The sequence below is a fragment of the Trachurus japonicus genome, chromosome 22, assembly GCF_045865225.1.
Source record: "Trachurus japonicus isolate A0001 chromosome 22, Traja_1.0".
NCBI classification, from domain to species: domain Eukaryota; kingdom Metazoa; phylum Chordata; class Actinopteri; order Carangiformes; family Carangidae; genus Trachurus; species Trachurus japonicus.
The window spans coordinates 9,643,523-9,659,210 of NC_140928.1; the positions used below are offsets into that span (position 1 = coordinate 9,643,523).

General features: G+C 42.3%; 1 protein-coding gene across 2 annotated transcripts; it reads right to left on the reverse strand.

Moving 5' to 3' along the window:
• Positions 1-250: 250 nt before the first annotated feature.
• Positions 251-15,682, reverse strand: shprh (SNF2 histone linker PHD RING helicase). 2 transcript variants are annotated; one of them, XM_085768069.1, is made up of 30 exons: positions 15,545-15,682; positions 13,747-14,345; positions 13,078-13,207; positions 12,702-12,920; positions 12,349-12,427; positions 11,357-11,507; positions 10,790-10,892; positions 10,443-10,702; positions 9,691-10,347; positions 8,325-8,576; positions 8,080-8,158; positions 7,773-7,936; positions 6,905-7,161; positions 6,539-6,660; positions 6,227-6,315; positions 5,934-6,026; positions 5,705-5,812; positions 5,377-5,519; positions 5,112-5,285; positions 4,879-4,941; positions 4,565-4,790; positions 3,879-4,016; positions 3,446-3,547; positions 3,295-3,366; positions 3,022-3,210; positions 2,787-2,879; positions 2,605-2,691; positions 1,674-1,852; positions 936-1,016; positions 251-842 (listed from the first exon to the last, which is right to left on the reverse strand). In XM_085768069.1, exons 2-30 carry the CDS (start codon positions 14,341-14,343, stop codon positions 746-748), a joined length of 5,004 nt encoding a protein of 1,667 aa, XP_085624195.1. In that variant the 5' UTR covers positions 14,344-14,345; positions 15,545-15,682; the 3' UTR covers positions 251-745. The 2 variants fall into 2 exon arrangements, with proteins under 2 accessions (XP_085624195.1, XP_085624196.1); XM_085768070.1 differs by lacking the exon at positions 15,545-15,682 and adding an exon at positions 15,491-15,511.
• Positions 15,683-15,688: the final 6 nt, after the last annotated feature.

The window sequence follows — 15,688 nt, forward strand, 5'->3', positions numbered from 1 at the left end:
AATACGACAGGCTCAAGTGTTAGGCCAAACTGTCTGGCATTGTTTTAACAGACAAATAGCTTTAAGAAGATTGTCCAGAAGAAGAGAGTCCTGCTATAATCTCTCACTTCTACTGACTTTTGTAAAGACGTAAAAGTGAGTTAAGGTCATAAGTGAGTAAAGGTCAATGGCTTCCTTCCTGCCGCCATTTTTTACTGCAAAGGAAGAAACCACAATAAAAGCACAGCACAAAAAAAGAGTCATAACACAGTGACAGTCTGTCAGACACTCAGATTGACAGGTTTTTATTTCCTGAATGTTGTGAGAATAAATCAAATCACTGGTGTGATTTCATTATCTGAATTCCTCCGTGGTTCATCTGTCTTGTCATACAGTGATATTCCATATAAATGCACAGTTATATTAGATTAACACAAACAACAACTCTGTACAGTCCAGTCAAACGTGACTGTCAAATATGTACCCGGACAGCTGAAGTGGTTACTTAATCCGTGAAGTTACAACTATGATAAAAGACCCAGATGCACAAGAGATTTAAAAGTTGATCCTGAATACAAATAAGACACATGTAGTAGTCCGTCAGTGATTCGCTAAAATATCTTCATTTTTTTGGAAATGCATTTGATAACTTCAGGATGCTTATATAAAAAAGTGGAATGTGCAAAATCAGAGTGTGTATATCTCCACTGTGAAAAGAGTGAGAAGTCTTTGCCTTTGTATCTTGAGCAGGTCTCTCCGCTCAGCTTCACTCCAGAGGTTCAGTATCTTCCGTAAACAGATCTGCGAGGTCAGCTACTGTCAGGACCGCAGCCTCCGAGTGCTTCATAGTTGTGCTGGTGTGACTGGAGTTCAAAATTTAAAAAAAGCATTTATCAGACCCCAGATGTCAAAATTTTAAATCCAACCTCAGTTTCTTACGTATTTCAAACTCTTACCTTTTCTCTGCTGTCTTCAGCATCGCCTGCATTCGCTCTTCAATAGTGGACTTAATAAGGAATCTGTGAACAAACGTTGGCCTGGAGGAAAGAAAAAAAAAATTAGAGTGTGCAAAGAAGGAGGGGCACTTGTAATGAAGTACACTAGCGAAGTAAATCCAGTTAACAGCTGCGATCGCTTCTGGACAGTCATAAAGGAGAAGGTGAGAGTGAATTTCATCTGGCCCACTAACTTTTAAAATCATGAGACATTAGAGTTGATGTCTTTATTTCTTTACATTCATTACTGCAAATCCGAATCTAGATGCAGATGTTCAGTTTCCTTGGTAAATATTTAAATAAATAATATAAAAATAAAAACTCTAAGAAATGTGCAGGCTTGGTTGAGACATGTGCTGCTTAGGTGCTTTTTACTGAGATACTGTCACATGTTGTTGTTATGGAGCTTTGGCTAAACTCTGGCAGCCACCTGTAAAACCACAACTTGTTATTTTAATCTGTTCTGTTTTCAGCTTTTTTATTTTTTACCAATAGGTGACATCTACAGGTCAGGGAAGTAGCAGCTTCAACAGTGTAGGTGGTGCAAGTGTTAAAATATAAAACCGCTAACACACAGACGGTGAAAACAGCAGCAGTGGGGGGAAAAAAAAGGCTGCACAAAATGTTTGCAATTATTTTATTTGCACTTGCAGCTGGGAAACAGCACTTTACTGACACACTTATCCCTCTGCTTCTTACTTGGTTTGGCCGATGCGGTGCACTCTGCCAATGGCCTGGAGCTCATGAGCTGGGTTGAGGATGGGCTCGACCAGCAGCACGTGAGTGGCCTCGATGATGTTGAGACCGTTGGAGCCCGTGTGGAGAGGAAGGAGCAGGATGTTCATCTTCTCTTCGTATTTAAAGGAGCACAGATTCTCCTGCAACATTGAAGTCAATAAAGTGGCTGTTATAATCAGAACTGGATGATGACACAACTGCAAATACATTTTCTGTCATGTCTTTTTTTTTTTTTTGCATGCAAGACAGACACGTTTATATCTGTACTTCTCACAGGATGCCACACCTCCATCCTGTTGCCTGCACTGACCCAACTCTTTTAAATAGCTTTCAGGTTAACACACTGAAACTGCAGAGTATTTACTGGGTTTAAATAAAAACTAAATTAACAGATTTAATAGAAGTTTTTAAATGATAGTAAAATAAATATCTGGTTCCAGGTTTTACAAAGAGGAACTGTACATAATAAGAAGCTGAGGTCAGTATGAATGGCAGATATTTATGGGGTATGTCTGTCAGCAGGCTATCTCACAAACTGGGAAATGGAGTTCCTTCACATGCTCTGAAGATAAGATCTTAAGTAAAAGGACATATGATTAGATTTTGGAGGTAATCTGGACCTTGGATTTTCACCATTAGAGGATTATGGTTTCTTTAATACCCCCAAAGAAATGTCTGCAAGTCAGGAAATAAATCCAACCTAAAGGTGAAGTGATAGGAATAATCTGTTTGGGTGTGGAGGAAATATTTCTGACAACTTGCTAGAAACTTTATAAAGTGTAGTAGGGTGTGGTAAGTGAATGTGGTGGACAGTGCATAGTAAAGCAAAGTGGTAAAAAGCAGCTGTGTCGTTAAAAGTGGTGTTTATTATTATGCAGAGAATGGTTTGAACCTGAAATTTGTGAATCCCATTGATTTGTGAGAACTCCATGTTGTTGTCAAACAAGGCCTTCGCAATGATGTCCAGGACGCTCTGCCACTGTGAAGGACAGAAAAAACAAAACAAACTGTGTCATCGAACTGAATCATCACAATAAATCTCCTTCTCACAGAGCAGGGACGGCTCACTGTTACCGTGGAGAAGACGAGACACTTGGCCCCGGGGTCCGTCACTTGGATCTTCTTCAGCGTTCTCACCACTGCCTCCACTTTGGTTGAGTGACTCCCCTGATAGACACAGGAAGACAAAAGGTGAGCATGAACCACATCTGGATCATTTAGGTGGATACAAAATACATTTATTTATATTAAACCACATGGAATCAATCTGAACGATCAATACAAATGGATCTAAGAGCTGCTGACTGACCTTGACTGGGATGTCCTGGTCCTGGCTGGACGACTGCGTGGTGAACACGTAGGAGATCTCCGTGTGGGACGTGGTCTGCCTACAAATGGCGCACTTGATGGCACGCCGCCTCGAGCCCACGCTGTACTGCTCCACGATGATGGCGATGCACTCGTTACAGAAGCAGTGGCCGCAAATCAGCACGGCCCACTGGAGAGGAGAGAGGAGACGAGTGTTCGTCGGCAAAGAAACACTGACATACTGACGTACAACACTCCTCAGTACGACACTCACCTCCTGTCCCAGGGGCCGAGCACAGATGGGACACGGCTCTGGGTTCAGTCCTCCAGTGGATTTGTCTTGAGACTGTAACAAAGGAATTCAGGTTATTTGGAGCCATTGTTAGAATATATTTTCGTTGTTGTCACCAAGGAAGTTAAATTACCTTCTCCAGATTTGTGAGATACAGAAACTGGCCCAGCTTCTTCTGAAGCTGAGACTTGGCGACTGCGTGGTCGTTCAGAAGCTTCACTCGGTTCTGCTCCACCTGGAGGCAAAGCAGCCGAGGTCAGAGGTCAGGAATGCAGTTAAGTAGTTAGGACCTTTGAAAAAACTTTCAGCAGCTTTAGTTTATCACAACATTTTGAAGTAAAGTTTCAGACCTCAGATCAGCAAAGAGCCAGAGTGTATATTAGTGGAAGCTAGTTATGTTGGCTACAGGAAATGACTGCATTTATATTAGCAAATCAACCATAAGTGTGTAAACAGTGGAGTGGATTTTATTGTTTAGGGCTATATACGTAAATAAAACCCTTTGAATGAACAGAGTGACATCATTCAGTTGTATTAACAGAGGTGTGTTGTTGTCTTTCATTCACCTCATGTGGCTCAATGATGTGCAGCAGTTTGGGCTTCGGCTCATCGGGGAGTCGCACGCGTAGTCTCTCTGTGGCCATACCCAGCTCATCAATGGCTGACACGTGATTTCGCAGCACCATCCAGTACTCGTGCAGCACCTGAGCAGAGACAGTGTTCACTCCAGTGTTGTTTCACCTCTGTTCACACTGCTGAAGGAGAACTCCCTCCAAACTCAGGTGATAAATTCAGTTACTGATTTTATCTATGAAAATATCCAGAAGAATCATTAGGAGAAAAGAAATGTAAATGTGCTAAGTGGTTTGTTGTACGTTTAAGTAAAGTTTAACATATTTACCAAAAGAGCAGCTTCTGAAATCATATTTTCTCTGTTATAATATTATTTGTTTTGTTTTTTAACATTTACAAGATGTCTCATGGTGCTTTGTTTAACTGTGTATTCAACAGCAAATGGACTTTCCAAAGGACACACTACATAATGAATCTTAAGCCAATTTTTAAACTCAAAGTCGCTCTTAACATTTTGTATCAAAGAGACATTGTTTTGTCCAACAGTTGTGTACAGAGCGGAGGTGTGCAGGTTTTTAAATTGTTGTGAGAGGATCTTGTATGACTTGCACTTTGGGTTTTTAAACAGGTTGAACTTGCTTGAAAATGAAGAAACATACACCGAGTGTCATTCACAAACCTTGTACTCCTTCTTCCAGTTCTCAAACAGCTCCATGAAAGTGTTCCCCTCCTCCACCAGCTCTGGATCCATGCGTTTCGCTTTGGCAAAAGACAGGATGGCCTTCAGCGTGCGCTCGGTCTCGCTGGCCGCCCAGAGGCCTCGGCTGGTGGTGGGGAGACGGTCATCCACCAGCCCCTCTTCGTCCTCAATCATCTCTTCAAAGATGGCCGTCTGACCCTTCACCCTGTGAGGGGATTTTTTCCAATTACAAAACCACTGTATGTTTCCACGCAGTGCAACTAACAGGGTCTGTAAAATATGGTTGGACTTACGTGTGAGCAAACAACTTGGACTCATAATCTGTGAAAAGTTCATCTGCTTTGCAAAAGACACAGCTGAAATATGACGAGAGAGGAACATGAGTTATAGTTCAAATCCAGTGTAATAAGCAGAACTATCAAAATATAAAAAAACAAAGTTTTTCATTGATTTCCTTTTCATGAAAAATATTTAAAGCTGTGAAGAAACCTTAGAATTTGTGTGTAAATTCCTGTTGAGGTCTTACTTGTTGAGCGGCAGCCTCATGGGCCTGAGGTGACAGATGGTGGCCTCGTCAATCACCTTCTGTGAAGCTGGGCCTTCGAGACTCTTCACCGCGTCTTGCACAGTCTTCTGGGATTTCATCAGATCCTGCATTTGTGTGGTGAGGAGGAACTGCAAACCACAGGCGTCACGAAACCTGCAGGACGACACATTTGCTTTTTCAGTACGCGTTTGTCTCAGGACAAATCTCGATTGTTAACATATTCAGTCAAATGTGACTTCCGTACTTGTCAGCCATGGAGAGCTTGCTGGCTTGTTGCTTGTAGCTGGACGTCAGCTCGTTCTTGATGCGGGACACCAGGTCGTCATCATAGGAGCTGCGGGTTGCCTTCTGAATAACATCCAGCCACCAGGGAGAGTTCAGACTGACCTGGACAAAGACAGTTTTGCATTTAATCTCCAGATTATACACACAAACCACACACTGACATGCGAAAAGGTGAAGTTTTTGATACAAATACAGATCGATTTAACTTCACTGGGTCTAAACGTTGTGTCATTTGGTGGATTGTTTATTATTCTGTGTAGCACAAGAAGAAGAAAGATGCTCCTCACTTTGCGTTTGAGCTCTTTGATGTTCTGTAGCACCGGCTGCAGGCCCTGGTAGGCGTCTGCCACCTCAGAGTCGTATTTGGTCATGTAGTGCTGTCGCAGCTGCTCAGCCTGCAGAGACACAGAGGACGAGAGGCTCAGTCGCGTTCATCTAAACAAGCGTGACAGGTACAGCTAACATTAGCATGCAACAACTTGTTCCCAGTGTTAATTAGAAATGTTAACACATCACCTCCTCACTCAGTCGATCATCTCTCAGCGTTGGCGGTATCCCAGGATGCTTTGCATTCAGCAGTTCCATCAAATTATGGGTAGCATGAAGCCTCTATTTTCATGGTAATAAAACAAAATGGCAAAGTAATTAGAGCTTTTTGTGTTCATACATAGAGCTTAAATAAATGCTGCATCTGTTTTCAGAAATCGTATTATTCATTCTTTATGAGCAGATGGTTGGTCAGTAATGAGATCCTTCACAAATTAACCACAGACACATGTAAAAGACGTGAATAGGATGAGGCCACGTACCTGTAATGAATCCGTTTTCAGCCGGTCTTTGTGCTCCTCTGATGAACGAAGCACTTCTCTATACATCTCCACGGCATCTATGAACTCATCTGCAGGCGGGAAAAAGGAAACGCCATTGTTAGTGACACTCGACGTGTCCGCCACATGTAGAGTGAAAGAGACCGAGACACGTTATACATATCGCCTTCCCGAGTTTTAACTTAAACAAAGCATGTTGCTACAGAAAGTGTTGTTGAGATCATGGCTTGTGTTTTGTTTGAACTGATTCCCATGGGAAACTGGGAGCACAAATGCAGAAGTGGGGTTTTATACCTCTGATGATGTGAATTCCTGCCAGGCCATTGAGGGCGCACACCAATTGTCTGTGAGCTTCTTCACACTCCACTCGACATTTCTTCTGCAGGGACTTCAGGAGCTCCTCCATCGTCATGGTGCTGGGGAGGAGACAGACAAACCCACTCAACAAACCCTTGGACACAAATTACACAGAATGGGTCGGTTCTAAATAAACACAACTGCACACTGTGTATATGATAAAACAGGCTGGTCAGGTCTTTTACCGGCTGTGAGACTCTAATTAGTCCAGCAAATTGTTAATTAACTGGTGCAGCTGCCTTAAGAAAAAGACCTCTCTTCTACAATGAGTGCCTTGTCAACACAGCATCAAGGGTCGTCTACCTTTTCTGCAGAGGCAGGAACTCCCCCCTCACAGCCTGTGGATGGCAGCAGGCCTGACGCAGCCTCAGCAGCGGGTACAGGATGGTGTTGACGGTGCGGCGGTCCAGGCTGCCGAGTTTCAGGCTCCAGTCGGAGATCTTCCTGAGTTTGACCAGAGCGTCCTGGGAGCAGACCTCGTGCTGACGGTGGTAGAAGTGACCTTCAACGGGAGAAAAGCGCAGCCAGTGCACCTCCTCTGTCTGAGGGGGGATCTGGATCTGGAAAACACACACACATACAAAGAAAATCGGATCCGATCAGCCCGAGGCACACAATAAATTCAAAGATCCCTCTCCTCCTCCACCCTCCCTCCCTCCATATTGTTACCTTTTTATTTTTTTTTCAACTTTTCAATTTTATCATCTTTTTCACTGCTCATCATAATAATGTTTTACTTATTCTGTAATATTGTCTATTCATTTCTATGATTATTCTTTTTTGCCTGTCTGACAATTTAAGTATTTACTATTATCATAATCACTATTATTATAATTATTATTATTATTATCACCAATCCCCATAATTATTATCATTATCCTAGCTGTTACCATTAGTATATCAACCAAATACAATCTTTAAGACCGCTAGTCATACTCCCAAGCACACGCGCACACAGACACACACACTCACACACACATAAAACCACAAAGCTTTGTTGTTGTTGTTGTTATATTTTACTGTTCACACCTTGTTTGTCTGTCCTGTATTGTCACTGTAATGTCATATTACACAACAAAATTTAAAAAATTAGTTAAAAAATCGGATATGTGCATAAGCACTTGTTTGTAAATAATTTGAAAAAAGAAATAAAGACCTTTTGGACACCCACCTGATCAATGACGTCTTTTTTAGCAGATCTCCATAGCAACTGAGCAATTACATTGTACAGAGGCTCTGTGTTTCCACGTCGATAAGGGCGATAAAGCAGCTGGTACCACCAGTGTTTCACCCAGTATGGGTCAACTCCCAAAAAAAGGACAAGGCCATACAGATCTGGAAACAAAACAAAATCAGTTTTTAAAATAGTTTTCTGTCTCTTTTCGACAAATTAAGGCCAAAAAACAAATTTTATAGACAGCATCAGCAAAGAACAAGGAGACATCTTTTTTCCATGGTGAAGATTTTCTTGGTTTTACCTTCTAAGCCTCTCTGGACGGGAGTGCCACTGACACACCAGCGGTTGACAGATGCGAGACGTAGAGCCATTTCTGCAGCCTGACAGGAAAGTAACAGGGCGCATTTACAATTTATCAATAGACAAACTCAAATTAAATACTGTCTATAACAAAATTTTAGATCTAAGATACAGATGATATTCTAACGCTACAAAAACTACCCCATCAAACTTGTCATCTAATCCAGGAACCACAGGTTCTGATACCTTTGCTGTTGGACATTCGACCATCTGAGCCTCGTCCAGACAGATGCGCCACCACTCCACCGCCACCAGAGGACTGGGAACGGCCATGTAGCGCTTCTGGTTGCGGAAGCGGCGCCCGTCCTTGCTGTTGCTGTGGGGAATGTCGACGTAGTTGAGCTCCGACCGCAGCACGTCGTAGGTGGTGATGACCACGTCCTGCTCCGCGAGCATATGTGGCTGGATGAAGCCATGTTTCTTCACACCCTGATAAACCTGAGAGGAAAGAACACACAACAATTTAGCTCTTCCGAAGTGCAGAGAAATAGTGATTAAAATGAAAGATGCTAAAACTAAGAAAGAAATATAAATGTATGCACAGTTTATGTACAAATGTTACTGTTTTGTAATTAAATCTGAATCATGTGTAAAAGTTTAACAGCTGCAACAAATGGGTCATGACCACAGCATCTGCTGCAGAAAACACATCATCACTCATCAGCCTTAATCATATAGAACTAACATTTTAGAAAAATGCCCACACGTTAGATCATGTTATCTTTTACTGTGGTGTAATGTGACTTGTCAGCTCAAATTGGGCTTCACAAAACACACACATTAGTCACGATTATTAAGCAGATGTTATGTCGGCTAACATAAACCAAACACAGAGTTTTTAAAGAGTGTAATCAAGTGTTTAAGCAAAGTTCACTGCTCTTTATACTGTACATAGACTATTTTGGGGATGTATTAGAACGTGCAGTGTCCTTAAATCCCATGCGACATGAGCCAGATGTTCGGCCTGATAAGTACAAAAGAAAAAAACCCTAACTTTGTGCCACTGAAGTGACACTATATGCACATTTTGTACCATACTATGAGATAATAACGGAGCGTTGCGAGACAGACTTGTTTTCGAGGTAAATTAATGCAAAACAGCTAATGCGCGTTGCCTTCAAGGGCAGTTTTTCAGCAAGCAGTCTCTGAATTTACCTCGAAAACAACTCCATCTCGTAACGTTGCGTTATTATCTCATAGCGTGGTGAATGTGCAGGTCACAACTTGTCCACCAGAGCGTTTTGGAGTTGTTGGATTGTGTATTTGATGAGTTTGATGAGGGAAACCAATAAATCCCATTAGCCTCCGTAGCGTGGCTCTGAGTCTAACCCTAACCCTAGTTTGCACGGACAATTAAAGGTAACGAACCTACTGCTATGACTATGGGGATTATGGCAATGGACCAATTTGCCAAAACGTTGAACTATCCCTTTAATAGTAAACCACCAACAGGTAAAACAATCACCGTCTGGAATAGTTTGAGTAAACATCTCAAGCTTTGTTAACAACATGTGTCTATTTTGGTTACATATGTATCCATGTAGTGTCTCACCAGCACTCGGAGTGAGGAGGACCTGATGTGTCGGTTGATCTCCTCCACCCACTGGTGGCAGATGGAGCTGGGGGAGATGATGAGGGTGGCACCGGTGGAGACGGGCTTCATAGCGACCAGGCAGTGAGGACAGTAGAAAGGAGTCGTTTCAAGGCTTTCCTCTTTGTAGTTCACACAGTCCGCATGCTGCCACAGCTGACAGTTCATACACTGGACACGGGCCTTGTAGTCAATAATGCCCAGTTCTCCACAGATGCACTCGAAGCGGTAGTCTGGGGTGTTGAAGGGGACCACAGACGCCCTGGTGGGGGGTTCTGTCTCCTCCTGTGGGTCGAGCCGAGGAGCTTCTCCCCTTTCTTCAGGTGGCTCGTCCGCTCTGGCCGTGTCCTGTGTGTCTGACTCACTTTTATCCTGTGACATCTGCAAGGACGTTGTGGACGTATCCAGCGTGTCGTCTGACTGATCAGCTTTCTCGCTACTGAGACTTTCATCCCACTCCTTCCTCGTTTCTGTTTCCTCCGGCACAGGACAGACAGACGCCGGAGGGCTCAGATCTCTTTGATCTTCTGCGAGAGAGTTATGCAGCGCTGCTTCTGCCTTCTCTTTGGCTCGTCTCTGAAACATCCTCCTCGGCGTGCCCTCTGTGCTTTTTGTAACCTTAAAAGAAAACAACACAGACCAGAGTTAGATGTTAGAGAACAAAGTCTAATTAGTGGGATCAAAGATTCATATTGGAAGCTGTTAATTCTTACAGATTTGGATGCTCCTGCTAACATCTTCTTTGTTTCTTTGTAGTTCTTCCCGAGCTTAAACGACCCTGCCAAACCACGACCTTTGACCCGGTCGACCAGGCCCTCATCTATCAGCTTAGCCAGCGTCTTCTTGATGTGGTTGCGGTTCTTCAGGAGGTCATAACCATAAGTGGCACGAATATAGGTGAAGATAGCGTTGACTGAGGCTCCTTTGCCAGATCTCATTTCCTTTATGGCCGTGAGCAGCATCACACGCACGGCTGCAGAAAAATACACAACATGTTGAAGGTACAAACTGCAAAGGCAAATAAAAGCTGAAGTGTCTGAGAGGAATGTGAGTGACGTACTCGGGTAAGATATTTTCATTTTCGGCTGATATTCAGTCTTGCAGTGGGTTACTTTCTTTCTTTCTATTGGAGGAGGAGGAACAAAGTAATTCACAGATTTTCCCTGCAAATGCAAAAAAATACATTAACATGAAAATACAGAACATTAAGCTGATGATATACAGAATGCTTTAAAATAACAAGGTAACACTTTATAATAAGTACACACCATTAAGCATTAATAAATACTGTATTCTTCATTATAACACATGGATACTCATTAGCATGCAGTTTATAAACACAGTTAAAAATGTTTTACTCATCATTGATAAGCACCAACGGTATTTATAAACTACATACTAATGAGTATCCATGCGTTATAAATGAAGAATTCAGTATTTGTTAATGCTTAACTAATGTTTAATAGTGTGTACTTATTATAAAGTGTTAACAATAACAGTGACAAGTGGATAAAATTCATATGTAGATATTTCAATCAATGACTGTAAATAATCATACGTGAAGAAAAAGGTGAAATTCTTTTAATAAACTCTGTATTTTTAACTCGAGCTGCCTACAGATCCTCACCACTGGCAGCGTTAGAGCCTCCTGCTCCAGGTCCTGCCGAGTGTGAAACAGGATGAGAGCCAGAACTTCCACCGTTTTCCCGAGCCCCATCTCATCAGCCAGGATCCCACCTGGCCACTCGATGCCAGCCAGAGGAAATTCTCGAATTATGCTGTGAGAAAAATAAACACCGGTAAAAAAAAAAAAAAAAAATACCTTCAAGAGTCACTGGAAACGTCCAGGAATAGTCTGATCTAAAAGACCAACTGCAAGGTGTGTTGATTATACAGAGTCCTGTTTATAAAATCTCAGGAAAGACACATTGCTGTTTAGTTTTTCAAATGTTATTTTTCAATATATATTATAAGATGCAGAAACTTGAAGCAGAAGTAAGCGATCCGGTCGTTTTGGCTAATGCTGCGTTCCAGGCAGGCTTTTGAAACCGTAAATTACAGCTTCAAGTCACGACTTACGACTTTGTAGCTTTCCAGGCAACCCACTCGTGTTTTTCCGACCTGTTTTACCTGTGAAAGTCACTATAACGGCCACTCGTAACTTCCGACCCGTGAACTCGTACCAGATCGAACTGGTACGACTTCACAGGTCGGAAAAACACGAGTTACGGGTTTCCTTGAACGCACCATAACAGTCCTCGTCCCTACGTCACCACATTCACGCGCATCCCTTGGCTGCACACACAGCCCTTCATGCCGTTCTCTCTCCTCATTGGATAAAAATTGTAGGATACGAGAAAAGTTTTCTCCTCGGCTCAGAGCAGAGCAGAGTGACTGACAGACCCGTGTTTCGGTCCAAACACTCTATGTAAGTGATTGCTGTCGGAAGATATAACTATTTAAGACTTATATTAACACAAAAATATCGCTTACTTCTGCTTTAATTCTAATCATTTATATTGAGAATGGTGAGGCAGCATAAAAGAACAGATATAAACATCCCAAAATTTCAGCATAATCTGAATGAATCCTCAAACGTGACGGGATGTAGGTTCTTACCAGCCAGTAAACGGGTTGTAGAACAACTTCTTTCCACACAAAGTGACCGACTCGCGCCACAGGAAATGCAGAGATTGTTCTGCAATGAGATTTTAGATGTATAATTAGCTTTGCTCCAATAACTCTAGTTATAACATCTTTTTTAATGGGTTCAATTGATTAAAAATGCATATTACAGCATAGAAAACTTTTACAAACACTCATGGGAAAACTAATAGTATGTGCTTTGATCCTCTTTCTCTAATGTTATGATCTACAATTTCTAGACTTAAATGACTGATAGACACAGAAGATAATAATATATACAATTTCACTGTGTGCAGCAGAGAAATCAGGGCACAGTCGTTCGGTACCTTTGTGTGACGTGTTCTTGTATTTTTCTCTCCTCAGCATCCAGTTGACGGCCTGACTCTGATAGCGTCTGAGCACAGGAATGAGAGCCTTGTGCTGGACGTCATAGGTCACCTCCTGACTCTCACTTTGGTGCAGATGTCTGACGTAATCATAGAGCTCCTCCACATTTTGCCTCTCCAGGTCGGTATCACACTCCTCCTCGTCGTTTTCTACAACTTCTAGATGGAAAACCCAGCAGAGAAATAACATTTTTTCTAAATGTTTGTATGCTATTATGATTACGAGACAAACAGAGTCATACTAATCTCACATTGCTTTGCATTAAAAGATAACAGAGAACATAGTAGGCATTGAACATTAGAACCAAGGACTTACCAGGGATAATGAAATCGTAGAAATACTCCATCAACTTCTGCATTAATTGATTTGCTTTCTTCAGCCGAGCATTTCCCTCACTGAGGAAGTCCGGCTTCCCGAGCCCCGTTTCCAACAAGTAAATCCCAACCTGCCACACGCAAAACAAACAATAGTTGAAGTAAGAGATGTTGATTATTTTAAACACAGTGAACCAGAGAACAGAGCTGTTTGCTATCCCAGCCTCAGGAGAAACAGAGACTCTGATAGTAGGTTTTGGGTGATTGTGAAAACAACTATGCAGAAAATAAGCTGCTGAAACCCTGAGGAGTCTTGAGAAAGGCTGACAGAGGAGTTTTAGTCATGTCAATTTATCATAAGATCTTTGGTTCATGTCCAGATGTAACACCATCTCTCTTCCCCCTGTTTTTTAGTCAGTTCCCCACTGTCAATGTTTATAAATGTCCTACTTAAAAAGCAAATGAAAGTTAGGTAAAATCACTGACCACCTCAGCAAAATGTAGTCAAGTAGTTTAAAAGCAGTTATACATACGACAGTGTTGACAATCTAATATTTAACATATTATTGAAGACAGGGCTTATACTGTAAATTTGGAAGAATAAAGAGAAGAACTAAGATGCAGTGTATAATGAATTCTTGTAATAAAGAGCACCTTGTTGCATTCTTACTTTAAGTGACTCCTCTTTTGTCTGGTGGCAGAGCTGTATCACCCTCCTCTTCTGCAGCCAGTCGAGCTCCTCCAGCGGGATGCGACGGAGGCTGCACTCCGCCGTGCAAGTGTCCTCATCAGGCTTCCACTGCAGCGCTGAGGTCTCGTCACAGCTGCTGTAACTGAGGCAGAGCTGGTCCCCTGTCCTGTGGAGCGTGAACGCTTTCTCTTCACAGTCGCACGGCAGCCAAGCAGGACGAACGCCGAACTCCCCGATGAGCGCCTTCCAGATGTGGCCGAGCTTTGCAGCCGGCAAGACAGTCAGTGCCAGGGAGGCTGAGGGAACGGTTCCCTCTGACGACGTCCCGGGGAGTTCCTCTGTGAAGCGGACAGAGCGGGTAGAGGTCGCCTCCGTGACCGTGACGTCCTCTGTGGCTGAGAGGAAGGAGCTGCTGGGAGTGGGGTCCGCAGGGAGAAGGGAGCAGCAGGCTGGTGTCGGGTCCTCATCCACCTGGACTGGCTCGCTCTTACGATCATCCAGCATGTTCCAGTCCAACCTCTTCTTGGCCTCCTCATCGACCCTCACAGGAGGGGCCCTCTTCCTTCGGCCACTCATGACTAAACAAAACAACAGCAAATTGAGTCTCGATTACAAAAATAATTCCACTTTAGCATATAATATATCTCTAAATTTGACAGACAGTGCAGGTTTATTTTGTAACCATGCTCTACAATTTCAGTTATTATTAATATAAATGGTATGTGTTCAATCAAAAAACATGCATGGAGTGCTGCATGGGTATCAGTTGTCTTTGTCTCTTGTCTCTACCTCTGGTGCTCTTCAGTGTGAGGATCCAAATACTAGGTGGTAGCAGGAACTGAGGCACTCAGAGCAGGAAGGTGATTTTAAAAAGCCTTTACTGCAGCATGGCCAAACAAATTAAAACCAAGCCAACGCGTTGCAGCCACAGGCCTTCATCAGGGCTGGTATAAAATGGCCAAAAAAATACAAAAATACTTCCACTTTAGCATATAATATATCTCTAAATTTGATAAGACAGTGCAGGACTATTTTGTAACCATGCTCTACAATTTAAGTTATTATTATCAATATAAATGGTATGTGCTTTGATGTGTTTTCATCTAATAGCCTATAATCACTTGCTTTGTAACTGATGGTAATCCGTCTTTGTCTTTATATTTGAGAGTGAAGACATCTGTTATCTTGTTTTTTAATGCACTTATTGCATACTACTTTAGACAAACCACTCAAAATAATTCAGGTTTAGTTGGGTAGTAGGCTATGTTGTGTGGAATTGGTGTGGTAAATTGGATCAATTCGTTTGAGCCCAATTTACTTATTTCCAATGGTCTGGTTTGTCACTTTCAAGACCCTAATGTCATCAATTAATGAATGTAATGTTAGTGTTGTGCTGTCTAGTAATAGAGTTTATTTGATCTAATCAAGTCACGCATGTAATAAACCGTAATCTCGCGTTATTACGATAAACACAAACACATAACTTGTGCCACTGCACATTTCCCCTGCAGTGTGTCCGTTAACGACTATTATTACAGCTCACAATAATAAACGGCCGCTAGCCAGGCAGATAAATATCGATAATGTACATTTTAACTCGACTCTTTCATAATAACATTTGCTTTTTCTACTTGAGTTAATGAGACGGGAAACAAGCAACAGAGCTGTGATGTACAAACACTGTTACACAATGAAAACACTGAGACTCTGTTTAACGTCTCACCGCAAAAAAACGAGATAAAAACGACAACATTTACTTTCCGAGTCTCGTACTAACCTCTGTGGTTTCTATCGCTGCAGCAGGAGACGCTTCATGAGTCTGTGGATCCGCATTTTTAAGCAGAAAGGAACCAAAACACACTTCAGTTAGCGGCTGCCATGTAGGTGTTCGCCATTTTTAAATACAGGAAGTGAGGTCAGA